Source organism: Panthera leo, chromosome B4 (genome assembly GCF_018350215.1).
Source record: "Panthera leo isolate Ple1 chromosome B4, P.leo_Ple1_pat1.1, whole genome shotgun sequence".
Lineage (NCBI taxonomy): Eukaryota > Metazoa > Chordata > Mammalia > Carnivora > Felidae > Panthera > Panthera leo.
This window is the reverse complement of record NC_056685.1, coordinates 82,759,349-82,786,411: the sequence shown is the minus strand read 5'-3', so window position 1 is coordinate 82,786,411 and position 27,063 is coordinate 82,759,349. Positions and strand designations below refer to the sequence as shown.

Here is a 27,063-nt window from a genome sequence, read left to right as displayed (position 1 = left end):
TGATAGGCAGAGACTGCGCCACGCCCAGGCCAACCCCCAAGAGAGAACTACAATTCCCAGCAGCCGGCGCAGACGCCCGGCCACGGCCACCGCGCGCCTGCGTAGTGACAGAAGCTCCGGCTGTGTGATTCCCGCCAATTCTTGTCGTAGTCCTGCAGACAGTGAGCCCCGCGCTCCATGGAGACGTTTGACCCCGCCGAGCTGCCGGAGCTTCTTAAACTTTATTACCGGAGGCTTTTTCCCTACGCCCAATACTATCGCTGGCTCAACTATGGTGGAGGTGATGGAAGCCGGGAGCGGAGTGGGTAGTGGCTCGGAAGGGACGGTGAGGAGGTTCTGGGAGGGTACCTTAGAATGACAATAGAAGTGCCTCCTATGCACTAGGCTTTGTGCCAGGCGCCTTCGCGCATTATCTCGAGACCTCGCCACCACCTCTGAGGTGTAAATGGGCCAAGAGAGGTTAGGGTAACCAGCCTCCGGCCACAGAGAAAGGCCGAGCCGCTGCTCCTTCCTCTACCTGGTCAGACTGACATTCGGTGCCCCGTTTACCGGCCGCGGCGCCTGAACCAGGGAGATTACCGGGTCATAGCTTTAACTACAGAGGCCTGTTGTGTATCAGGGACAAGCGGAGCATCTCCCGGGAGAGGAGAGGTACTGACCTCTTCGCAGTTGAATTTATTAGTGCCCACCGAAGAGAGACAGATGGCATTACATATTTAAAACACTTAATGCATCTTTTTCTTCATTTTTACTTTTTCCTATCAGATGCAGGATAGTAAGCCCCTTCAAATTAGGAAGTCTTTTTTTTTAGCATGTAGCACAGTGTTGAGCACACAGGCTTATTCAAAATATCTTCTCATTGGTTGATGTTATAGTGCCCTGTGCTAAATAAAATACCAAATTAACTTTAAAATTGTATATTTATTTTGCAGTGACAAAGAATTACTTTCAACACCGTGAATTTTCATTCACATTGAAAGATGATATTTACATTCGCTACCAATCCTTCAACAACCAGAGTGATCTGGAAAAGGAGATGCAGAAAATGAATCCATACAAGATTGATATAGGCGCAGTATACTCCCACAGAGTAAGAAATCAATTTTTTATGTATTATGTTTCATTTTTTAAACCAAGAATGGGTTGGAGCCCCCCATTGTTTTGAGATTACATTCTTAGAGTTAATTCTAGTTGAAGAGCCACACTTTATTTATCTTTTTGCAAGTAGATTGTAATATTTTTTTTTTGCTGTTGTTCTTGATACTCTACATTACTGGTTGGAAATCATTTGGAAATGAATTGGTTGTATTCTCACTAGGACAAAAAAATTGAGTATTGGGCAAAAAAACTAAATGAGGGGCGCCTGGGTGGCTCAGTAGGTTAAGCATCCGACTTCGGTTCAGGTCATAATCTCATGGTTAGTGGGTTCGAGCCGGCGTCAGCCACTGTCCTGACAGCTCAGAGCCTGGAGCCTGCTTCGGATTCTAAGTCTCTCCTTCTCTCTCTGCCCCTCCCCTGCTTGTGCTCTGTCTCTGTCTCTCAAAAATAAATAAATGTTAAAAAAAATAATAATAAAATTTTTTTAACAATTTTTTTTAATGTTTATTATTTTTGAGAGAGAGAGCACAACCAGGGGCCGGGCAGAGACAGAGAGGGAGACACAGTTTGAAACAGGCTCCAGGGTCTAAGCCGTCAGCACAGAGCCTGACACGGGGCTCCAACTCGGGAATGGTGAGATCATGACCTGAGCTGAAGTCAAACAGTTAACTGACTGAGCCACCCAGACGCCTCCCCTGAACTTTATTTTTTAAAAAGACTAAATGAGGATGTCAGCGTGGTTTAAATGAGGGAATTTTAAAAGAATTACATATTCTCTTCCAGCTTTGGAGTTTTTTGTTTTTTGGTGTTTTTTTTAATAATGTCTATATTCAACATGACACTGAGATCTGGAGTCACATGCTATACCCAATGAGCCAGCCAAGCATCCCATGAAGTTAGTCTTGATTCCTCTCTTTCTCTCATACTCCTATATCTGTTTCCATTAGGAAATCTCTTCAGGTCTACCAAAATAATATCTGAAATCCAACGACTGGTACCAGTGCCACTACCACTGTCATCATCTCTCATCTGAATTACTGTAAAAACTTCCTAACAATTTGCTCCTATAGACTCTAGAGTCTATTCTCAACACAGCAGCCAATGATCCTTTTAAAACAAGCCAGATTCTGGGGCGCCTGGGTGGCTCAGTCGGTTAGGCGTCTGACTTTGGCTCAGGTCATGATCTCGCGGTCCGTGGGTTCGAGCCCCGCGTCGGGCTCTGTGCTGACAGTCAGAGCCTGGAGCCTGTTCCAGATTCCGTGTCTCCCTCTTTCTCTGACCCTCCCCTGTTTATGCTCTCTGTCTCAAAAATAAATAAATGTTAAAAAAAAAATTAAATAAAAAACAAGTCAGATTCTGTGATTCCTCTGCTCAAAACCATTCTCTTACGGCTTCTCATTTCACTCAGAGTAAAAGCCCCTCTCTCTGCCTTACTCACTCCACTCCTGCCACACTGGCCTTTGCTCGAGCAGTTTCCACCGCCCAGAACCCATTTACCAGATACCTTCTCGGTTCCTTCCTTCACCTCCTCACGTCTTCATTCAGTGAGGCCTACTGCAACTTGCCCCACTCCTCCTACCCATTGTCACTGATACAGTCTAAATGCCTAGAATAGTGGCTGGCAGAGAGAGTACACTGTAAATACTTGTTGAATGAATGAACATACCAAAATTGCCCTTCTTTCTCTCCTTAAAAATACACACATGGGGGTGGGGGGCGCTTGGATGGCTCAGTCGATTGAGCTCCCGACTTCGGCTCAGGTCATGGTCTCACAGTTCGTGGGTTCAGGCCCTGCATCGGGCTCTGCTAACAGCTCAGAGCCTGGAGCATGCTTTAGATTATGTCTCTCTCTCTCTCTCTCTCTCTCTCTCTCTCTCTGCCTCTTCCCTGCTCATGCTCTCTCTCTCTCTCAAAGAATAAATAAACATTTTTAAAAAATAAATAAAAATAAAAGTACACACATGGGGGGAAGCGCCTGGGTGGCTCAGTTGGTTAAAGCATCTGACTTCAGCCCAAGTCGTGATTTCACAGTTTGTGAGTTCGAGCCCTGCATCTGGCTGTCTGCTGTCAGCAAAGAGCCTGTTTCAAATCCTCTGTTCCCCTCTTTCTCTCTGCACTCCACTGCTTGTGCTCTCTCTCAAAAGTAAATGAAACATTTAAAGAAAAAAAAAATACACACATGGGGGGAGAAATACATTCATGTGATAGTAGCTTTTGTATGGAGCTTTTCCATGTCTCGTATAACTTATTTTTCATATCAATCCTCATTATATTTTTACAAGGAGAAAACAGGCTGAGAGAACTTAAATAATTTGTCCCAGGAGACACAGTTTCCAAATTGTAGACCTGAGACCTGAACCCAGGTTTTCTGATATAAATCCCAAGGGAAGGGGAGAAGACATTTTAAAAAGGCAGGCAAGAAAAATGCTTTGGAGCAGTTTACTTCTCTTTATTTTTTTTTTAAGCTAGTTTATTTTTTACTTACTTTTTTTTATTTAGATTTTTTTTTCTAATTTTAGAGAGAGATAAAGTGCAAGCCGGGGAAGGGGCAGAGAGAGAGAGAGAGAAAGAATCTCAAGCAGGCTCCATGCTCAGTGCGGAGGCCTGATGCTGGACTCCATGCCACGACCCTGGGATCATGACCTGAGCCAAAATCAAGAGTTGGATACTCGGGGCGCCTGGGTGGCGCAGTCGGTTAAGCGTCCGACTTCAGCCAGGTCACGGTCTCGCGGTCCGTGAGTTCGAGCCCCGCGTCAGGCTCTGGGCTGATGGCTCGGAGCCTGGAGCCTGTTTCCAATTCTGTGTCTCTCTCTCTCTCTCTGCCCCTCCCCCGTTCATGCTCTGTCTCTCTCTGTCCCAAAAATAAATAAAAAACGTTGGGAAAAAAAATTTTTAAAAAAAGAGTTGGACACTCAACCAACTGAGCCACCCAGGCACCCCAATTTTTTTTTTTTTTTTTTTTTTTTTTTTTTTTTAGTAATCTCTGTGCCCAATATGGGGCTTGAACTCGTGAGTCACATGCTCTACCACTAAGCCAGCCAGGCATCCCTACTTCTCTTTAGGGATAGAGATTAAAACGGAAATCTCTAGGGGTCCCTGAGTGGCTCAGTCGGTTGAGCGTCCAACTTGGGCTCAGGTCATGATCTCACGGTTCGTGGGTTTGAGCCCCACGTGGGGCTCTGTGCTGACAGCTTGCTCAGAGCCTGGAGCCTGCTTCGGATTCTGTCTCCTCTCTCTACCCCTGCCCAACTCGTGCACCATCTCACTCTGTCTCTCAAAAATAAATAAATGTAAAAAAAGATTTTTTTTTTTTTAAACAAAAAACTGAAATCTCTATAGAAGGGCCAAAGTGTCGCTCTGTTCCTTCTCTTTAAGGAGAATAAATGAAGGAGAATAAATCTCATTTTTTTTAATTTTATTTAAATCCAAGTTAGTTAACATAGTGTAATAATGATTTCAGGAATAGAATTTAGTGATTCATCACTTAAATATAACACTCAGTGCTCATCCTAATAAGTGCCCTCCTTAATGCCCATCATCCATTTAGCCCATCTGCCCAACCAGCAGCCCTCAGTTTGTTCTCTGTATTTAAGAGTCTCATGGTTTGCCTCCCTCTCTGTTTTTATTTTTCCTTCCCTTCCCCTATGTTCATCTGTTTTGTCTCTTAAATTCCACGAGTCAAATCATATGATATTTGTCATTCTCTGACTTACTTCGCTTAACATAATACATTCTAGTTCCATTCACGTTGTGAATGGCAAGATTTCATTCTTTTTGATCCCCAAGTAATATTCTATTGTGTGTATATACCACATCTTCATCCATTCATCAGTCGATGGACATTTGGGCTCTTTCCATAATTTGGCTATTACTAATATATTGTGCTATCAACATTGGGGTGCATGTGCCCCTTCAAATCAGCATTTTTGTATCCTTTGGATAAATACCTAGTAGTGCAATTACTGGGTTGTAGGGTAGCTCTATTTTTAATTTTTTGAGGAACCTCCATACTATTCTCCAGAGTGGCTGCACCAGTTTGCATTCCCACCAACAGTGCAAGAGGGTTCTCCTTTCTCCACATCCTTACCAACATCTGTTGTTTAGCCATTCTGACAGCTGGGAGGTGGTATCTCATTGTGATTTTGAAATGTATTTCCCTGATGATGGGTGATGTTGAGCATCTTTTCATGTGTCTGTTAGCCATCTGGATGTCTTCTTTGGAAAAGTCTGTTCATGTGTTCTGCCCATTTCTTAACTGGTTGTTTTTTGGGTGTTGAGTTTGATGCCCTTTATCAGATATGTCATTTGCAAATAGTTACCTTTTAGTTTGGTTGATTGTTTCCTTGCTGTGCAGAAGCTTTTTATCTTGATGAGGTCTCAATAGTTCATTTTTGCTTTTGTTTCCCTTGCTTCCGGAAACATGTCTAGTAAGAAGTTGCTGCGGCAAAGATCAGAGAGGTTGTTGCCTATTTTCTCCTCTAGTATTTTGATGGTTTCCTGTCTTACATTTAGGTCTTTCATCCATTTGGGGTTTATTTTTGTGTATGGTGTAAAAAAGTGGTCCTGGTTCATTCTTCTGCATGTTGCTCTCCAGTCTTCCCAACACCATTTGCTAAAGAGGCTGCCTTTTTTCCATTGGACATTCTTTCTTGCTTTGTCAAAGATTAGTTGGCCATACATTTCTGGGTTCTTTATTCTGTTCCATTGATCCATGTGTCTGCTTTTGTGCCAGTATCATACTGTCTTGATGATTATAGCTTTGTAATACAGCTTGAAGTCTGGAATTGTGATGCCTCCAGCTTTGGTTCTCTTTTTCAACATTACTTTGGCTATTTAGGGTCTTTTCTGGTTCCATACAAATTTTAGAGTTGTTTGTTCTAGCTCTGGGAAGAATGCTGGTGTTATTTTGATAGGGATTACATTGAATGTATAGATTGCTTTGGGTAGTATAGACATTTTAATAATATTTCTTCTTCCAATCCATGAGCATGGGTTAATTAGGCTTTTTTTTTTTAAGGATCTCTTTCTCTTTCCATTATTTTCTGCTCCCCAGAGGCAACCACTTTCTTTTAGCTGATTCTTAAGGTATTTGCCGCCTTGTCTGTAAGTAACATTTTTATATTTCTCCCATTTTTCTATTTTAAGCATTATCTACTGACTTTCCAATCTGGCAGATGAGAGTTTAGCTTTCTTTTACCTCACTGCCTACCCTCACCTCACCTTCCCATTTCCACGTGCTTCTAATATATTTGTTAGATTAAAAATCAGGGGTCAATCACTAAGTCAACCCCAAACTCCTTGCCAATTGTCTGAATATCCCAATGTGTTCAGACCTAACAGGTAGTTTGTCAATTTCACCCTGAAAAAATTTCCCTGGCAGACTTCTGACCCCCAAGCTGGACTGATTGCCCTCTAAGCCTGTTGGATAAATATGATCTTGTAATCACCCCAATGTCCTTCCACCTCTCTCCTATTTTGGATCCTGTGTTACCCAAATCCTTTGTTCTCTTTTTGGTTTACTTCCTTGTTCTGGTAGAGCACATCCTCCCTGAGCTTCCTGAGAAAAGATGCATGGAAGACAAAACATTTGATACCTTCTGTATCTGGAAAATACCTTCATTCTACATTTATGCTTAACTAATGGTTGAGTTTCTAAATCATTTTCCCTTAGAATTTTGCATTACCTACTTGTTTCCAGTGTTGCTATTAAGACCCCCATTCTGATTCTTGTCCCACTGTGTTGGATCTGAAAGCTCTTAGGATTTTCTGCTCCCCTCTGTCCCTAATGTTCTAAAATTTCACTTGACATGCATCTTTTTGTACCTATTGTGCTAAATACTTGATGGACTCATGATCATGAACTCATGTCCTTCAATTCTAGGAAATTTCCCTTTTACTTTTTTTTTTTTTTAGATTTTATTTTTGAGTTAAAAAAAGATTTTATTTTATTTTTTTATGTTTGTTTATTTTTGAGAGCAAGAGAGACCGACTGTGAGCCAGGGAGGGGCAGAGAGAGAGGGAGACACAGAATCCGAAGTAGGCTCCAGGCTCTGAGCTGTCAACACAAAGCCTGATGCAGGGCTTGCAAACTGTGAGATCATGACCTGAGCTGAAATCAGATGCTCAACCAACTGAGCCACCCAGGCTCCTCCGTGATTTTATTTTTAAGTAATCTCTACACCCAACATGGAGCTCAAACTTACAACCCAGAGGTCAAGAGTCTGATCTTGATCTGAGCCGGCCAGGCGCCCCTACCTTTTTCTTTTTTTTAATACAATTTGTCCTATCTATAATTTTTCTCTGGTCTCTCCAGAAATCCTATAGTCAGATATTACGTGTCTTAAACTGATTCACTAATTTTTTTTTCCTCCTGTTTTCTATTTTTTTGTCCTTTGGCCCTACTTTCTGGGGAATTTCCTCAGAGGTTTTCACTTCTGCTATTATATTTTAATTTCCAAGAACTTTTTTTTTCATTGATATGTCTTATCTGAGGATATCAATGATAGTTTTGTTTTTTTTTTTAATTCTGTTGTACAGTCTTGTTTTCTCAAGGTTGCTTTTTTTCCTGTTTTTTCCCCTCTTTGATATTAGAGGCTTGCCTCATAAGTCTGATAATGTCTTGCATGTTGCTTATACTTAAAAATAGAGTACTCTTGGGGCGCCTGGGTGGCTCAGTCGGCTAAGCATCCGACTTCAGCTCAGGTCATGATCTCAGTTTGTGGGTTCGAGCCCCGCGTCGGGCTCTGTGCTGACAGCTCAGAGCCTGGAGCCTGTTTCAGATTCTGTGTCTCCCTCTCTCTCTGACCCTCCCCCGTTCATGCTCTGTCTCTCTCTGTCTCAAAAATAAATAAACGTTAAAAAAAAAATTTTTTTTTTTAAAGAAAAAAAAATAAAAATAGAGTACTCTTATGTGGATCCTGAGAAACTTAACAGAAACCCATGGGGGAGGGGAAGGAAAAAAAAAAAAAAAAAAAAAAGAGGTTAGAGTGGGAGAAAGCCAAAGCATAAGAGACTCTTAAAAACTGAGAACAAACTGAGGGTTGATGGGGGGTGGGAGGGAGGGGAGAGTGGGTGATGGGTATTGAGGAGGGCACCTTTTGGGATGGGCACTGGGTGTTGTATGGAAACCAATTTGACAATAAATTTCATATATTGAAAAAAATAAAAATAGAGTACTAAAAAAGCTGATTGGAAGTTCTGTATACATGACTTAGATTTCTTTATTACAAGGTGATCTGGCTTGGTCATCTTTTTGGGAAGAAGCTCTGTTGTCAGTTTCTCTAGCTCTTTGCTTGAATGAAAACTCCACTAGCACAGAGATCTGTTTTGATCACTGATCTATATTCCTAGAGCCTTTAACAGTGCCTGACACTCCTGATCAGATTCTTCAGACAGGAATCTTCTGGTCTCCTCCCCGGGTGGCAGCGATAGGGTACAGATGTAGGGGAAGAGGGCAGGGTCTCAACTTTCCACATGTAAATGTCCACTTAATCCCCTGTATATCAGTACAACACATCTTTCTTCAGCTGTACCTGTTGTTCCTGCCCCTCATCCCAGTCCAAAGACCCACTGTTTGAGGTTCTCCAGATAATAATTCAGGTGTCTTTGCACAGTCACCTAGCTCTGCAGAGTAAATGGAAGAATCTGGGGAACTGCTTCATAAAAAGATTTTTAACGAATACTCTTATTTTTAGTCTTAGCTTTACCAACACCACACACACGCACGCACGCACGCACGTGCACATTCTTACTCCAGAGATACCAATTGTGACCAGAGTTTTTTAGGGATGCTGAGGTGTAAATTGGGTTGCTTCTTATCTTTCCTTACTGAGAGCTTAAGATTCAGCTTTTATGGGTATCTTATAAAAATCGTGGTGGTATCTTCTCTTCTTTGGCTCTTTCTTAAAAGACATGCTTTTTTTTTTTTTTTTTTTTTAATGTTTATTTTTGAGAGAGAGAGCGCACAAGTGGGAGAGGAGCAGGGGGCCGGGGGATAGAGGATCCAAAGTAGGCTCCGTGCTGACAGCAGCAAGCCCAATGTGGGGCTCAAACTCACAAACTGTGGGATCATGACCTGAGCCAAAGTTGAACGTTCAACTAACTAAGCCACCCAGGCTAAGGAATGCCCCAAGACATGCCTTTCTTAAGAAAATCTTTACTATCAAAAAAAAAAAAAAAATCTTTACTATCATTTTTGTGCAAGTTTAGGAGAGCAAGATAAGTATCTGTATTCGGTCTGCCTTCTATGCCTGGTGATCCATAACCTCAAAGGAGGCTACTTACAGCTTAAGCCAAAGGCTCAGTTTGAACTAATTGAGATATTTTGGATTATTGAAATATTTTATTTATTTTTTAAAGATTTTATTTTTAAGTAATCTCTACACCCAGTGAGGGACTTGAACTCACAACCCTGAGATAGAGTCGCATGCTCTACTGACTGAACCAGCCAGGCACCCCTATTGAAAAATTTTAAATACATTTTTGTTACTTATATGTCCAGTAACAGTTAAAGTTCCTTAAAACAGCTTACAATAGGGCATTAATTATTTGTATGTACTTTCTTCCTTATCAGAAACCTAAAAATAACAAATATTTATTCAATGTTACATGTCAATTATATCTCAGTAGAACTGAAAAAAAATATTTATGGCAATATAGATTTATCAAAACCTGTTTTAAGTAAATGTATACTGTCATCAATTCTGGATGCACAGAATCCAAATTAATGAACTTTGAAATAGAATTGGCATTGTATTATGGTTTCTTCATTTCTCTTTGGCCACTTTTTTTGTGTGGGTGGAAAACAGCATAATTGGCAGCATGACAGCTCTTATAGAAACTGATTGAGGGGCACCTGGGTGGCTCAGTCGGTTAGGCATCCAACTTCGGCTCAGGTCATGATCTCGCGGTCCATGAGTTTGAGCCCCGCGTCTGGCTCTGTGCTGACAGCTCAGAGCCTGGAGCCTGTTTCAGATTCTGTGTCTCCCTCTCTCTCTCTGACCCTCCCCCATTCATGCTCTGTCTCTCTCTGTCTCAAAAATAAATAAACGTTAAAAAAATTTTTTAAATAAAAAAAAAAGAAACTGAATTTTTTGTTTGGTTTTTTTGTTTGTTTTGGGTTATATATATACGTGTGCGTGTGTGTGTGTGTGTGTGTGTGTGTGTGTGTGTGTATATATATTTAAAATATTTAAATATTTTCCCCCTATCTGTAGCCCAATCAACACAATACAGTGAAGCTGGGAGCTTTCCAGGCTCAGGAAAAAGAATTGGTGTTTGACATTGACATGACAGACTATGACGATGTGAGGAGATGTTGTAGGTAAGTGCTGCATGCCTTGCTGGTAGGGTGGGTGATGTCACTAACAGTGAGTAATGATGCCTCTGCTCCAGTTCTGCAGACATATGTTCTAAGTGCTGGACCCTCATGACGATGGCCATACGCATAATCGACCGAGCACTGAAGGGCAAGTATTGGTAGTGTCTGAGGGGGTCAAATGCAAGAATCTATTTTCCTCTGAATATTTGTCTGTCTGTACCATTTAAAAATATTTTTAATGTTTATTTATTTTTGAGACAGAGAGAGAGACAGAGTGTGAGTGGGGGAAGGGCAGAGAGAGAAGGAGACAGAATTCGAAGCAGGCTCCAGGCTCTGAGCTATCAGCTCAGAGACCAACATGGGGCTCGAACTCATGAACTGTGAGATCATGACCTGAGCCAAAGTTGTGGACGCTCAACTGACTGAGCCACCCAGGCACCCCTATCTATACCATTTTATAGTCAACTCTCATAAATTTTGAACATGTTTCCTTGAAACATATGGCCAGAAAATAAAAGATTAGAATAAAGTTGTAGTTCAAATTCTAATAAAGCTGTTGATCAAACCAGTGAGTTTTTTCCCAGTTCAGTCATCTGTCGAGCAGCTCTTTGTGCTACATACTGTCCTAGGTGAGGGAAAGAAATATGAAAGATAATGATTACCTCAAGTATGTTATGCAGTCTAAGAAGAAGACGAATAAAATTGAAGATTATACTTATGTTGAGTAATATGCCCAGCATTCCCTGGAGATCTAGAACAGCAGGAGTGCATACAGGAATGGGAAAAGACTGGATTAGAAAAGGCTTTCTGGAAAAGATAATGATAAAGATGATAATGATATTAAAAATAGCTAACTCTTGTGATCACTTCAGCAGCACATGTACTAAAAATAGCTAACTCTTATCTAGGGTGCTTATTATGTGCCAAGCACTGTTCTAAACACTTTAAATTTATTAACTTTTTTTAATATCCCTAGACTGGGTCTTTAATGATAAATGGCAATTGGTCAGGGAGAGAAATGGAAATACCGGGGGATGAAGAAATTCTTGGCAGAGAGACCAGAATAGGTATTGACATAAAGGCAAAAGCATGGAGGACACAGAAAACTAAAAATAATTCAGTAGAGTTAACATGAGTACATGTGGATAAGAGGTAAAAATGAAGCTAAGGAAGTAAGCAAGAACCAGGAGTTTATAAATTTATTTCTAGATTTTAAAACCTATTATTTCTCCCCTCCTCAGAGGACTTTGGATTTAAGCATCGTCTCTGGGTATATTCTGGAAGGAGAGGTGTTCATTGTTGGGTCTGTGATGAATCAGTTAGAAAATTGTCCTCTGCAGTACGTTCTGGGATAGTTGAGTATTTGAGTCTTGTAAAGGTAAGATCTTAATGATAATTTACATTTCTTTGTTTGCTAGATGTTACCAAGCCTGAAATGTTTAGTGACAAAATTAAACTTTTAGAGCATCCACATTCCAGAGTAGATGATCTTACCAGCAGATCAAATAATCATAGTAGCTACATTTTTTAAGATCTTTGTTTGTGACAAAAGGAAAATTACTTTTCTGGTTCAATTATGTTAAGTAAAGGTAACCCAGAAAGTTACAAGTATTGAGACTATAAAATAGCATCTAAACTTCTATATGTTGACAGTTTTCTTTTAATCAGTATCTTTAGAACACATTAAAGGAATTTTTAAGTTATTTCATTTATTTCATATACATGAAGTTCTTTTTTGATGGTTTATTTTTCAGGGTGGTCAAGACGTTAAAAAGAAAGTCCACCTAAGCGAAAAAATTCACCCTTTTGTCAGGTCTGTTGGAAAAGACTCTATGCAGTTTAAGTTGTGTCTGATTTACCTTTAGAATTGCCTTGTTATCAGTTTTCCCTACTGGGATAGCACTTTACAATGATAATAAGTAGAGTTCATTGAATGACTACTTCATGCTGCAGTATTCATGACAGATGTTTTACAAATGTTCTCATTGGTTTTAACAATAACTTCATGACGGTCATGATGGTATCTCCATTTACAGATGAAGAAAGTGAGATTTGAAAAGATTGTATAAGTTTCGTGGCACCACACAAATAATTGTTAAATTCAGCATTCATGTCCTGGTCTGCCTAATTTCAAAACCCATACTCTTCCCACTGAACTCACTACTTCTCTGGGTGAAAAGAGCTTTGCATTAAGAGTTAGAATCTCTAGGGGCGCCCGGGTGGCTCAGTCGGTTAAGCATCTGACTTTGGTTCAAGTTATGATCTTGCAGTTCGTGGGTTTGAGTCCCACATCGGGCTCTGTGCTGACAGCTCAGAGCCTGGAGCCTGCTTCAAATTCTATGTCCCCCTCTCTCTCTGCCCCTACCCCGTTTGCGCTCTCTCTCTCTCTCTCTCTCTGAAAAATAAATAAACATAAAGAGTTAGAATCTCTATTCTGCAACTTATTAAGACCTTAATAAAAATATTAGAGCCTCTATTTCCTTAACTATATGACGGGAAAAACATCTCCTTCTATCTGAGAGTTGTGGCAAAGATTAAATGAAACAGATGTGAAGTCTGCAAAATGCTAAGCACTATATAATTGTCGAGATGTAAAGCAAGTAATTCACAGTAGAAACTATAGACTCTATCCCACATTCTACTACTGATGTATTATTATGTTGTCCTGGCTTGGTTGCTTTCTTGTTACATATTTATGATGCTATTAACCTAAGTTGTAGAGCTTAAGAAGTAAACATTTCTTGGGGCACTTGGGTGGCTCAGTCGGTTAAGCATCCGATTCTTGATCTCAGTTCAGATATTGATCTCAGGGTCGTAAATTTAAGCCTGTGGAGCCTACTTTAAAAAAAAAAAAAAAAAAGTAAACATTTCTTGAATATCTGTTCTAAGCCAGGTACTATCTATAGTAGGTTCTTCCCCTTAGAATGTCTTAGTTAACTCTCATAACCCTGCAAAGGGGTATTATTCCCATTTTACATAGCTAAACTCTATTTGTATTTTTCTTATTAGACTAATACATGCTCATTAAGAAAAATTCAGTAGAAGTAAGCACTAGCCACCCAAATAGCAACAAAAGTTATGCAGTGTATATATTACAAATAGTATTAGGACTTTGTTATTGTTATTCCTACAGAAAATCTATAAACATAATAAAAAAATACTTTGAAGACTATGCCTTAGTTGATCAAGATATTCTTGAAAATAAAGAAAGCTGGGATAAGATCTTAGCCCTTGTTCCTGAAAATATCCTTTCCCAAGACCATTTTTTTTTTTTTTCAACGTTTTTTATTTATTTTTTTGGGGACAGAGAGAGACAGACAGAGCATGAATGGGGGAGGGGCAGAGAGAGGGAGACACAGAATCGGAAACAGGCTCCAGGCTCTGAGCCATCAGCCCAGAGCCTGACGCGGGGCTCGAACTCACGGACCGCGAGATCGTGACCTGGCTGAAGTCGGACGCTTAACCGACTGCGCCACCCAGGCGCCCCTCCAAGACCATTTTTATGTGAGCTACATGTATTTATCTATGATATTATAAATGTGTTCTGCCTGCATATTCTCATATACGTACTCTTACAAATTTAGTCTTTTTACACAAAACATCTTTTTCTGCATTTTAGTATCTCTAGTTTGGAATATAGTAAAAAATGAAGCCTTTTCAGAAAGAAATTTCCTCATTTTGGAGTTTGATCCTCATAGAATTAATGGATACTTAAAGAATACTGAATCATATAGTCAAAATTTGTACAGACCAGGGAAAGCTTTACATTAAACCAAATATTTATTTTGGCATTTTTTCTGTCATATCAGTATCATATTTTTACAGGAGATTTTTTAAGGATATGTGTTCAATTAATATTTGCATTTTAGAGGAGCACCTGGGTGGCTCAGTCATTTAAGCGTCCGACTATCAATTTTGGCTCAGGTCATGATCTCATGGTTTTGTGCATTCAAGCCCCACATCAGGCTCTGTGCTCACAGTGCAGAGCCTGCTTGGGATTCTCTCTTTCTACCTCTCCCCTGCTCATGCTGTCTCTGTCTCTCTCAAGATAAATAAACTTAAAAATATACATATTTGCATTTTAGAAAACAATAATTTCTAGTAAACTTTCAGCTATCCTTGTTGTAACACATACTGGAAATAAGTTGTTCATTAATGTGTCATAAATGAGTGTGTTCCTTAATGACTCGTCACCAATTCATGAGAAACTTCAACAAAACTTCCAAAAGCATCACAATTCACTTCAGCGTTGGGAGTATTTGAAGAAAACCATCAGCTCTCAGGTATATCCCATCGAAATCTCTATTATAAATATAATAATGTAATTCTTAATTAAATTCTGATTGTTTTGCTTATTAGTAAGTTAAAGATTATTGAAAATAATTTTTAACCACTTTTAAAGAAATCCTCAAAAGTTCCTACTGATCCTCATGCTGGACTTGCATCTGTTTTTAGGATAATACCAAAAACGACAAATGCGGACCCTGGCTTGAATGGGAGATCATGCTCCAGTACTGTTTTCCACGGCTGGATATCAATGTTAGCAAAGGAATCAATCATTTACTGAAGAGCCCTTTTAGTGTTCATCCTAAAACAGGTACAATGTAAAGAAAGTAAAACTAGAAGGAAAATGAAAGTTTTAGTTGTTGATTAGTAGCTACCAGATGAGTTTCCACTACGTAAATAATTTTCATCTGGGTTTTTGAGGTTCAGTGTTAGAATTGTAGAGGTACTTAGAACTCACACGATGGTAGTTCTCACTGTACAAATGAGAAAACAGTGGTCCAAGAGGTTAATGGGACTTGTCCACAGTCATAAAACAAATTGCAACAGAGCTAGAAACAGAATTCAGTTCTTAAACCACAGAGTTCTGTGCTGTTCCCACTATGCTTCCTCCCTCAGTTCTTTTTCCATACTTTTAGCTTTCCTCCTTCACATTTTTCTTAGGTGTTTTGAAGGAATGAAACTGACTTTAAAATAGATATAAAGGTGGCTATATTGACCTAAACTTTGCTTCATCCAACCGGGAGACATATGCAGTTGTATATAGTTGTCCTTTTTAGGACAACTAATATCCAATAAGTAGTCAATAATCCAACTCTGCCACTTGCTGTGGGATGTTAGGCAAACTACTCTCTGTACCTTGGTTTTCTCATCTGTGAAATGGAGATAATAATAGTACTTACTTCAGTGGGTTATTGTGAAAATCTAAAATGTAAAGTGCCTAGAAATTGTCACACATTCAGTCCTCCCAAATTGCCTAGTTTCCTTTAATAATCTATAATGATTCTCTAGTCCATATATTTGGATAGCTCCTTTTCAAACCTGTCAACTGTGTGTTTTCAGCTTCTTTTGGTAATAATCTTAATATTTCTTAATATTTTTTTAACTTAATTCTAAAACTTTAGTGGGTATTCCCTTATTCTAAAATTCAGTTTCAGTAAATAATTATATTCATAGGTGTATACATTTTGATTATATCTTTTCCCCATTAAGTAGCTGCAGTTTTTACTCTGTCTTCAATCAGCAACTCCCAATTCTCTTGATTATCTTAACTTGTTATTTACCTGGCATTCTTGAGATTCATTATCTCATTTTTGAGATGTGATGAACTTTATGTGGTATCCCAGGTGTAGATATTGTAAAAAGGTAGTATAATGCTATTTTATTCCCAAAATGCTTTCTAAAGATTTCCAACATACAGGTGTCTGTTCCGATCTCAGCAAATCAAGATAATGAAAGGAACTATTTTTATCTATGTTGTTTCATTTTCAGAACTCACTAAATTTGATATCATTCTGTACTTCTGTATAAAAGGATATTAGGAAGAAGGAGATAGAAATAAAAGTAGAGATAAGAGCACTATGTAGTAGCTCAACAGTCTTTCATACTTATTTTTTGGTTTTTTTTTTAAGAGAAATAAAAGATGCAGCTAGTGTGGAAGTAATTTCCAACTACTGGTTTCAACAGATAAGTCTAACCCTTTTTCTAAGCCTTAGATTAAAATTTAGCCAAAATAACACATAGGAGACAGCCCATAATGATCTGTATTTCACAGTCATCAGTTTATAACTTTTGGTCCTTACAGGTCGCATTTCTGTGCCTATCGATGTACAGAAAGTGGACCAGTTTGATCCATTTACTGTTCCAACCATAAGGTATGTTCCAGATCATTGATCATTCCTTTTTTGTTTGTGATTGGTTCCTGAATTTGAAGTAGATTGGACTAGATCCTTTCCAGAGAAGCAGCTGCTCTGAGGCTATATGATGATGCCCTAGTAGAGCAACATTTCCTAGTGAGTTACGCAGAACACAAGTTGCTGTTCTCTAATAAAAAGATTATAAGTTCTGGGCACCTGGGTGGCTCAGTTGGTTAGGCATCAAACTCTTGGTTTCAGTTCAGGTCATGATTTCGTGGTTCATGAGTTCAAGCCCTATGTTGGGCTCTGCTCTGGCAGTGCAGAATCTGCTTGGAATACTCTCTCTCCCTCCCTCTCTCTCTCTGCCTCTCCCCTGCTCACACACTCTCTCTCTCTCTCAAAATAAACATTAAGAAAAAAAAGATTATAAGTTCAAATAAGTTTGGGAAATAACCACTTTTAAATAAAAAGTTCTCCACTGTAAGATTTCCCAGTTTTTATTATGCTAACATACATGGAAAACTCCATGCATATTAGAAAATTATCTATCCATATTAGAGATTGTGATTTTTAGAATATCCCAAATTTAGTTGGTCACACAATTTTTTCACCAAAAATCTTGTAGGATTCACGTGGCTGTCATACACTAGGTAATGTTGACCAAGAAACAACTTTAAAATTCTCTTATTCTAGGGCAACTGCCTGACTCAGTCCGTAGAGCATATGACTCTTGATCTTGGGCTTATGAGTTCAAGCCTGATATTGAGCATAGAGTTAAATAAAAAAGGAGGAAAATTCTCTTATTCTGTTATTTGTAGCTCCATCTGCCGTGAACTGGATACCATTTCCACTAATGAGGGAAAGAGAAATGAAGCTGAATCTGATATCAAACATAGAACCAGAGGTATGTCAATATACTAAAATCTCACTTTAACCTAAGTTTTTTATATAGACATCCTTCTGTCAGTCCAGTAATTCATTCTCCTTGGATTCAGCCTAGAATGGATTGTTTATCCTGAAACCAGCTCAGTAACCAATAATATCATAACAATGTTTTTGTCCTTTTTTAATCAGTTGCTCAAATGGTGATGTTGAATCCAATTTGAGTCCACAGATATTTCTAAGCATCATCTAAATGCCAGGATCTATACTTACAAGATTAAATTGTCAATTGGTGTGGATCATTGTTTGTCACAGTCTTAGTTTCAACAGCTATTGATTTAACAACCACTATGTATATAGTACTTTTGCTCTTTATTTTTGATGTATCCAGATGAGTGTTATGGTAAATATAGATCTAAACTGTGGTTGAACTGTATATTCAAGAATATGAAGGAACTAGAGAATTTATAAATCTTCCTTCTCATAGAGGTCAAATCTTTTTTTTTTTTTTTAATGTTTATTTATTTTTGAGACAGAGAGACAGAGCATGAATGGGGGAGGGGCAGAGAGAGAGGGAGACACAGAATCAGAAGCAGGCTCCAGGCTCTGAGCCGTCAGCCCAGAGCCTGACGCGGGGCTCGAACTCACGAACCGTGAGATCGTGACCTGAGCTGAAGTCGGACGCTCAACCGACTGAGCCACCCAGGCGCCCCGGTCAAATCTTTATATACCAACACCCAAGAGACATCCTACAGCAACAGAGCCAATAGAACTTTCTGTGATAATAGAAATGTAATGCACTTCCCAGTGTGGTACTCACTATCCACATGTGGCATAATCCACTTGAATTATCAGAAACTGGATTTTCAATTTCTTTGTTTGCTTGTTTGTTTTTTAAGTAAGCTTCACACCCAGTGGAGAGTTTGAACTCACAACCATAAGATCAAGACCTGAGCTGAGATCAAAAGCTGAATGCTTAGGGCGCCTGGATGGCTCAGTTGGTTGAGTGTCCGACTTAAGCTCAGTTCATGATCTCACAGTTTGTGAGTTCAATCCCCACATCAGACTCTCTGCTGTCAACACAGAGCCAGCTTCAGATCCTCTGTACCCCCTCTTTCTCTGCCCTTGCCCCACTTGCGTCCTCTCTCTCTCTCAAAAATAAATATTAAAAAAAAAAAAAAAAAGAGTTGGATGCTTACTGACTGAGCCACCCAGATGCCCCTTAAATTCATTTATTAGCCATTTTTCATTTATATAGCCATATGTGTCTAGTAACTATTATAATGGACAGGGCAGATCTGTGATCTCTGATTGGCCTTTCTTGGTCAAATGTTGCTACACTACTTTCAAAACCCAAGCTCAAGGGGCGCCTGGGTGGCTCAGTCGGTTAAGTGTCTGACTTCGGCTCAGGTCATGATCTAGTGGTTCGTGAGTTCGAGCCCTATGTCGGGCTCTGTGCTGACAGCTCAGAGCCTGGAGCCTGCTTCAGATAGATTCTGTGTCTCCCTCTCTCTCTCCCCCTCCCCCACTCACACTGTGTGTGTGTCTCTCTCTCTCTCTCTCAAAAATGAATAAACATTAAAAAAAATGCAAAAAAAACCACAAGCTCAAATATCAATTCATAAAAAAAAAAAACAAAAAAAACCTTCATCTGTTCCAGCTCTAACATAATACCTAACATTGTACATTCCACTATTAATGTTTGTAGAATGATTACAGACATTTAATTTAAAGTATTTGAGGGGCACCTGGGTGGCTCAGTCGGTTGAGCGTCTCACTCTTGATTTCAGCCCAGTGCATGATCTCAGTTCGTGGATTCAAGTCCCACATTGGGCTCCACACTGGCAGTGTAGAGCCTGATTGGGATTCTCTCTTTCTGTCCCTCCCGTGTACTCTCACTCAAAAATAAATAAACTTTTTAAAAAATAATAAAAATAAATCAAGTATTTAAAAAACGTCTCCAGGGGCGCCTGGGTGGCTCAGTCAGTTAAGTGTCCGACTTCGTCTCAGATCATGATCTCACGGTTTGTGAGTTCAAGCCCCATGTCGGGCTCTGTGCTAACAGCTCAGAGCCTGGAGCCTGCTTCGGATTCTGTGTCTCCCTCTCTCTCTGCTCCTCCCCTGTTCATGCTGTCTCTCTCTCTCCTTCAAAAATAAATAAAAACATTAAAATAATAATAATAATAATAAATTAAATAAATAAAAAATAAAACACATCTCCAACATGAAAAATCAGAATAAACTGGAAAAAGGAACTCAGAGAAAACAGACAACGCAAAGAACAAAGAAAACCTTTCTTTCTTTCTTTCTTTCTTTCTTTCTTTCTTTCTTTCTTTCTTTCTTTCTTTCTTAAAGTAATCTCTGCACCCAACATGGGGCTCAAACTCACAACCCAGAGATCAAGAATTGCATGCTCTACTAATTGAGCCATCCAGGTGCCTTGAAAACTTTTTTTTAAAAAACTAATATCCTCAGAGAATAAGAAAATAGTGGAACCATGAAGCAAGATTAGATTGCTATGAAAAGAGACACTTAGAGAACAAGAAAGAGGACTTAGAAATCGAGAACATAATCATTAGAATAAAAAATTCAATGGAAGGGCTGGTAAAAAAAAAAGTTAAGATTTTCCAGAAAGTACTACAAAAAAGACAAGTTTTTGTTATTATTGTTTTAAGGAGGAAAAAGATAAGAATGGTTCAGGAAGTCTAATACCTGACTATGGGAGTTTCAGAAAAAGAACAACCAGGGAGGGAAAAAATATCAAAACTGTATAGGAAACCATCCCAGAAATGAGCCCTTTATTGAAAAGGCTCAGAATAATAAGACAGACCTACCTACACCAAGGCACATTATTTTGAAATTTCAGAACACTGAGAATGAAAAGATCTTAAGAGCTTTCTCACCCCTTCCTATTCCTCTCTCCCAAAAAGCCACAGACCTAGGAAGAATAGCCTTGGATTTCTAAACAATGGAAGTGTTCATTTGTTAGAAATAAGTTATAGAAAAGAAAAGTGGTTGCCATTCAAGAGGATTGAGAGGTCAGAATAAAGGTAGAGAGGGGCACCTGGGTGGCTCAGTCGGTTAAGCGTCCGACTTCAGCTCAGGTCACGATCTCGCGGTCCATGAGTTCGAGCCCCGCGTCGGGCTCTGGGCTGATGGCTCAGAGCCTGGAGCCTGCTTCTGATGCTGTGTCTCCCTCTCTCTCTGCCCCTCCCCCGTTCATGCTCTGTCTCTCTCTGTCTCAAAAATAAATAAACGTTAAAAAAAAAATTTTTTTTTAAATAAAAAAAAAAAAGAATAAAGGTAGAGAGCTGCTATTTTTTCTAACATGTTAGTAGTATTTTACTCCTTTTAACAACATGTATATATTACTTTAGCACAATTTTTTAAACTTAATATTGTCTCTTGATGACATCTTTTTCTTTTGTTCAGAGATTTTAAAGAGAAATTTTCTAATAACTATAACTTCAAAATTTATACAATATTTACTTTCAAAAGTAAATTAAACTGCCTATCATTTCAAGTATTCATAAATAGCCTAATAGCCATCAGTCAGGGGTGCTTCAGAGATGGTGGGAGGTTGGAACAGGTGAAATGTAAGTTCCTTATTATTTCTTTAGTTTCTGCAATTTTAAGCCTTAGTCCTTTTTCACACTAGTACTATTTATTCCTGCCCTTCTTCCCAAATCCTGGAATGATCTCTACTGTCCTCTCTATCTAATTATGTCTTTTTTCTAAGACCCACTTCATAGCCACCTCAGTCAATCTTGATTGGTGAATTCTTTGGACTTACAATTATCCATATGCCTGTTTGGCCTTTAATTATATATTGTTTTCTATTACTACATATAGGACCTGTTTTTCCTGTTCATTTAAAAACTTCTTGAAACCAAAGAGTTTGGCTTATACTATTTTAGAATTTAGCATAGTACTTGATATATAATGGGCAGTAAATATTTAAGTAATTATTGAGTGCCTGTTATATATTCTACTATGGTGAAATAAGCATATAGACCTATATCCAAGGAGCTTAGAATCCTGAATTAAAGGTTCAAAGTACTATGTGGTTGGGGCGCCTGGGTGGCCCAGTTGGTTAAGCATCTGACTTCAGCTCAGGTCATGATCTCACGGTTCGTGGGTTCAAGCCCTGGGTTGGGCTGTGTGCTGACAGCTTGGAGCCTAGAGCCTGGAGCCTGCTTCTGATTCTGTGTCTCCCTCTCTCTCTGCCCCTCCCCTGCTCATACTCTGTCTCTCTCTCTCTCTCAAAAATAAATAAGTGTAAAAAAATTTTTTTTCAAAGTGCTATGTGGTTGATCCCAAACTAAACTGCTTCTTTGGTTTACATTTATTGTTATAAGAAAATTCATATATAAACATGTAGGACAAAATATATTTTCATAATTGCCACAGTTTAGATATTCATCCTTAATACCCTCGTCAAGATTTCCTTGTCTAGTTCCAAGTACATCAGACAGGTTTACTAAAAAACTTTTTAAGTATAGTTTCTTTTTTTTACTCTTTTCAGTGAACTATTATGAGGACTATTCCATGCAGACATGGCATGCTACCAAAATCCAAATCTCATCTTGTGCTCAATCAGATTTTCTCCCCTATTGGGTATTATAGATTATATAATTAAATAATCAGATTAAGATTCTGTATTCAAAATTTTATTGTGTAAATTCTTTTTAATTTTTATAAATCAAAAAATAAATAAAATTTTAAAATTGTTTTTTATTGTTTATTTTTGAGAGAGAGAGAGACAGAGCATGAGCAGGGGAGGGGCAGAGAGAGAGGGACACACAGAATCTGAAGCAGACTCCAGGCTCTGAGCTGTCAGCACAGAGCCCAACATGGGGCTCGAACCCGCGAACCATGAGATCATGACCTGAGCCAAAGTCTGGTGCTTAACCGACTGAGCCACCCAGATGTCCCATAAAAAATAAAGTTTTTATAAGTCAAAAAATACTGTACTTAAGGCATATGACTATAAACTTCTGATTGTCTCCAGGTAGAATGACCCTGACTTCACATTCTTAATGTTTGCTCTGTTAGTAAAACTATTTATTACTGAAGCCACAATTTCTTTTTTTTTTTTTTTTTCTTAAATATTTGAGACAGAGAAAGAGTAAGCAGGGGAGGATAGAGAGAGGGGGACAGAAGATCCAAAGTGGGCTCTGTGCTGATAGCAGAGAAGCAGATGCAGGGCTTGAACTCATGAACCATGAGATCATGACCTGAGCCAAAGTCGGAGGCTTAACTGACTGAGCCACCCAGGCGCCCCAGTGAAGCCATAATTTCTAAAGAAAGGAATGTTGTATGGGACTTAACACAGACTCACTAGATTATGTTGGTCTAATATTAGAAAGCCTGACTACAAAAGTGGATGTGTATGGGTAGTTTGGATATTTTAGAGCAGCACTGTCTTAATACAGTAGCCACATACGGCTATTAAGCACTTGAAATATGGCTAGTATGGGGGTGCCTGGGTGGCTCAGCTGGACTTGATTTTGACTCCTATCATGATCTCACAGTTCATGAGGCTGAGCCCCTCGTCAGTCTACATGTTGACATCTCAGAGTCTGCTTGAGATTCTATCTCTCCACCTCTCTGCCCCCACTTGTGTTCTGTCTCTTAAAATAAATAAATAAATTTAAAGGGGTGCCTGGGTGGCTCAGTTGATTAAGTATCCAACTTTGTCTCAGGTCATGATCTTGCTGTTTAAGAGTTGGAGCCCCACATTGGACTCTGCTGACAGCTCAAAACCTGGAGCCTGCTTCAGATTCTGTGTCTCCCTCTCTCTCTGCCCCTTCCCTGCTCACACCCTGCCTCTCTATCTCTCAAAAATAAACATTAATTTTTTTTAATTTAAAAACAAATAAACTTAAAAAAAGAAATGTGACTAGTATAAACAAGGAACTGATTTTTTAAATTTAACTTTAATTAATTTAAATTTCAAAACTGATAGGGATGCCTGGCTGGCTCAGTTAGTGGAACATGTGACTCTTGATCTCAAGGTTGTGAGCTTGAGCATCACATTGGATGTAGAAATTACTTAAAAATAAAATCTTAAAAAAAAAAGTGTTTTAAATAAGTTTTAAAAACTGATATTTGATTCAATTATTGGAAAACTTTTAAGTATGTTTGGGAAATTTGGGTATATGAGCCTACTTTTCAACTGTATATTTTATAATTTAAATCTAAATATAGATCAAGTATTTCTCATGATAATACATCATCTACATTGAGATGCATTTTAAATACAAAACACTAGAGTTCAAAGACTTAGTATGAAAGAATGTAAAATATTTCAATTTTTATTACGTTAAAATAATAATATTTTAGATATACTGGATTAAATGTTAAAATTATTTTACCTTTTTAATGTGACTACTAGAGTATTTAAACTACACATTTCTTATTATATTGGACAACACTATTTTAAAGAACTCTTGAAAACAAAACTTAAAGTTATACTTTCGTGTAATTCTCACTTCCAAAATGCTAATTATAATGCATGGCCTTCATAATTTAGATTATAAGAAGACCAGTCTAGCTCCTTACATAAAAGTTTTTGAACAGTTTCTTGAAAACCTGGATAAATCCCGAAAAGGAGAACTTCTCAAGAAGAGTGGTAAGACTATACTTTTCCCTTTTAGCTATTTAGATATTAGTACAGGAAGTTTAAAGTATCCAGCAAGTGATTAATTTTAGAGCTCTAGCCTTTGCCCTCCTAAAACAAGTTATAGATTTAGCTTACTATCCTTAGTGTTTTAAAAATTGGTCACTTAATTCAATAGATATTCTATCAGGTATGATGTATCAGGTATCATGAGGGAAACAAAAATTAGTTATACAAAGATGAATTCCACACCATGCCTCCTGCCCTTAGGAAGTACTAACTGATACAAAACAAAGAAGTATAAAATGCCAAGAGATCTCATCTGATTCTGAGAACCTGAGATTTCATATGAAAAGAGTGATATTTGAACTCTTCAGTGAGTTGCTATACAGATTCTAATCCCCAATGCCTATATACCATGCCTTAAGGTTTGAGTATGATTTCCACAAGCAGAGATATGATGGGATAAGGGTACAGGAGTGGAAAAAGGTGACAGGTTGTTCATGCTTAAAGGAACAGCAAGGGCAAAAACATTAGAGACAAAAGCATCAGGTCACTCTGGAGGCCATCTAGTACAGCTAATCTTAAAAAAGATGTGTCAGGAAGTGATTGGATAGAAAACTGGAGAAGCAGACTGAAGCCAGGGTATAGATGGCCTTGAATTCCAGTCTTGAGAGTTTGGACTTAATTCAGTAGAGACAAGGAATCTATTAAAGGTTTTGCCATGATTTATAGTTTAATCTAGCCAGATAAAACTAGCAACAAAAATCTGGGGGGATATAGGGGATATAATAGAGCCCAAGAGGCCAACTGGGCTATTACCATTTAGGAGAATAGCACTGGAGATCTCTAAAAGGTACAAATACTATAGCCATCCTTGAGAGGTGGTAATGATTTGGAAGCAGAGAGATGAAAGAGGAAAGTTAAGTGTTATAGAAGCAGCCAGGGGAAAGTTTCAAGGAAATTATAGAGTGTCAAATGCAGTAGACAAGTGATAAAATCCTGTTGGATATTGGAACCCAAAGGAGATACCAAGAGGACAGCAGTGTCAAAGGAAAAGTTATTTGAATAGAAGAGACCCAAGCATATGTGTAAGCCAAAATGAAAAAAATCAGCAGTGAATATTATTCAGGAGATTGATGGATACCATAGAAAACTGTGGCCATGTTACAGAAATACAAACTCCCTTTCCACTTCATTTCTTAATAAAATTCATGATGGTTAAAAAGTAGTGCCCAAGATAATGCTGAACTCATAGTAGCCACTCAGATATGTGCTTGTTGAATGAACAATGATGACACTGAACTTGGAAAGCCTCAGTGAACCTGCCATTCCAACTGGCCATATTAAGTCCTTTGTACTCTTGTTCTGTACTAGCTCAGCCTGTAATGTGGGCTTCAGCAAGTGTGAAAGCAAATCTTTATGCATGATGTGAATTTAATGGAAGCATTAACCAAATCAGAGTGTGAAAATAAATGGGATTTGTTTTGTTTTACTTTACTGTCCTTTGATAAGAATCTATTCTATTTCAGATTTACAGAAAGACTTCTGAAGATAACAACTCTCCTCAAACCATTGTAGATATCTTCTACCTTCAACCAATAACCAAATACTTCAACAGCATTTAATTAATATGGTGGAACCATATATGTGTTTTAGTGCTCAAAGCAAAATGTCCTTTTCTTGAAAAATAATTATGTTGAAAAGATTCCTGAAACCACCAAAGGAGAGTGTCCAGGTTTCTCGAAGAAGCAGTAATGAGAGGAGCAAGTGGATTGCAAATATTTGTAAAAGTTAGTATCATACAAAGATAATTCTAAGATTTTTGATATACCTTTTACCAGTTGCCATATGTATTTTGATCTACTTCTACCAGTTGCCGTATGTAGAGGCAAGTGAGCAGTAATATGCCGAAGACTTTAATCTCAGCTCAGATACAGCCTCCATATTTCTGGACTGAATATTCTAGGTACATGAGAGCTTTGTCTTTAAGTCGTAGACCTTAAGTTAAATTAATTATACCTAGAGTATGTATTAGGTCACTTCTAATTTTGCTTACTGGTATTTTTATTACCCAGGCCACACCCCACTGCTCATCTTTTAAAAATCATTTTAAATTGGGCATCTAAACATATGAGTTACTAGATTACAATATTAGGGCATAGTAGAGTGTTGTTGTTGTTTTTTTACAACTGTTGCATTTGTAGCTCCTAACTTCTTTCCTCAGAAAATAACTGGATTAGTCAACACCATAGAGCAGCAGCTTAGAATAACCAATTTCACCAACATAAAGCCTATTTTACTTGTCAAGACACTTCCCTTTCTACATATCCAAATACTTAACTTTAAAGGTTTTGTTTCTTCCATATTTGAATTTTTGCAATAGATTCTGAAAGTCAGATTTCTTTTGCCTAGTTTTACAACCAAGCTAAACAAAACAGTCATTCTGGTTTACAGTCCATCTTCTGAGAAACACTGAGAAGTCAAGCTATCAGGCTGGTGCTTTCTATGATTTATGAAAAATTTCCTTCCTTTATATTTCCTTTAACATTGTTTTCTCTGTAGCAACACATTCTTTTTTTTATCTTTTGGTGTATATGTATAAAACAGACTTTGCAGTCAGTACACCGAAATGCCTTGCATTTCCTTCTCTTTTCTAATCTTTTAAGAAAAAACATTAAAGACCACTGTGCAAAATTCCTTGTTATTTGAGCTTCTATTTACTATGTATTGTTCAGTTTTTAGGTTTGGAAACCAGTGGGTCGGTTAAAAATTCCTGAATACAAAATTACTAAAGACTCATCAGTCCATCTTAACTCAGAATGGGAGTGTAAAGGCTGGTGTTATGCTTTCAACAAGAGATATTTCAAGCTTCCAGTATGCCTACCATTATTTTAATGCTTTAATATTAAAGCCCTTGGATAAAGCTGCTGTACTAGCCCATAAAAGTAGTTTCAGAACATATTGTACTCATTGAAAAGAATAAATGTTTTTACACTGTA

The 27,063-nt window shown here is 38.4% G+C and overlaps 1 protein-coding gene across 4 annotated transcripts; it reads left to right on the top strand.

Moving 5' to 3' along the window:
• The first annotated feature begins 87 nt into the window (after positions 1-87).
• Positions 88-27,063, top strand: PRIM1 (DNA primase subunit 1). Of its 4 annotated transcripts, XR_006204896.1 has the most exons (14): positions 88-301; positions 933-1,090; positions 10,314-10,420; positions 10,492-10,565; positions 11,659-11,795; positions 12,172-12,230; positions 13,551-13,660; positions 14,612-14,700; positions 14,873-15,014; positions 16,506-16,575; positions 17,376-17,461; positions 23,975-24,073; positions 25,594-25,854; positions 26,800-27,063. XR_006204896.1 is itself a non-coding variant. In XM_042946909.1 (13 exons), exons 1-13 carry the CDS (start codon positions 178-180, stop codon positions 25,611-25,613), a joined length of 1,254 nt encoding a protein of 417 aa, XP_042802843.1. In that variant the 5' UTR covers positions 88-177; the 3' UTR covers positions 25,614-27,063. The 4 variants fall into 4 exon arrangements, 3 of the variants coding, with proteins under 3 accessions (XP_042802843.1, XP_042802842.1, XP_042802844.1); XM_042946909.1 differs by having other exon boundaries at positions 88-280; positions 25,594-27,063; XM_042946908.1 differs by having other exon boundaries at positions 25,594-27,063.

Bases quoted from the DNA above. Each gene is read 5' to 3' on its own strand.
- PRIM1 (XM_042946908.1), top strand. From the start codon at position 178: ATGGAGACGTTTGACCCCGCCGAGCTGCCGGAGCTTCTTAAACTTTAT. The intron at 302-932 runs GTGGGTAGTGGC...TTTATTTTGCAG, and splicing joins TGATGGAAGCCGGGAGCGGA to TGACAAAGAATTACTTTCAA. The intron at 13,661-14,611 runs ATATCCTTTCCC...ATGACTCGTCAC, and splicing joins CTTAGCCCTTGTTCCTGAAA to CAATTCATGAGAAACTTCAA.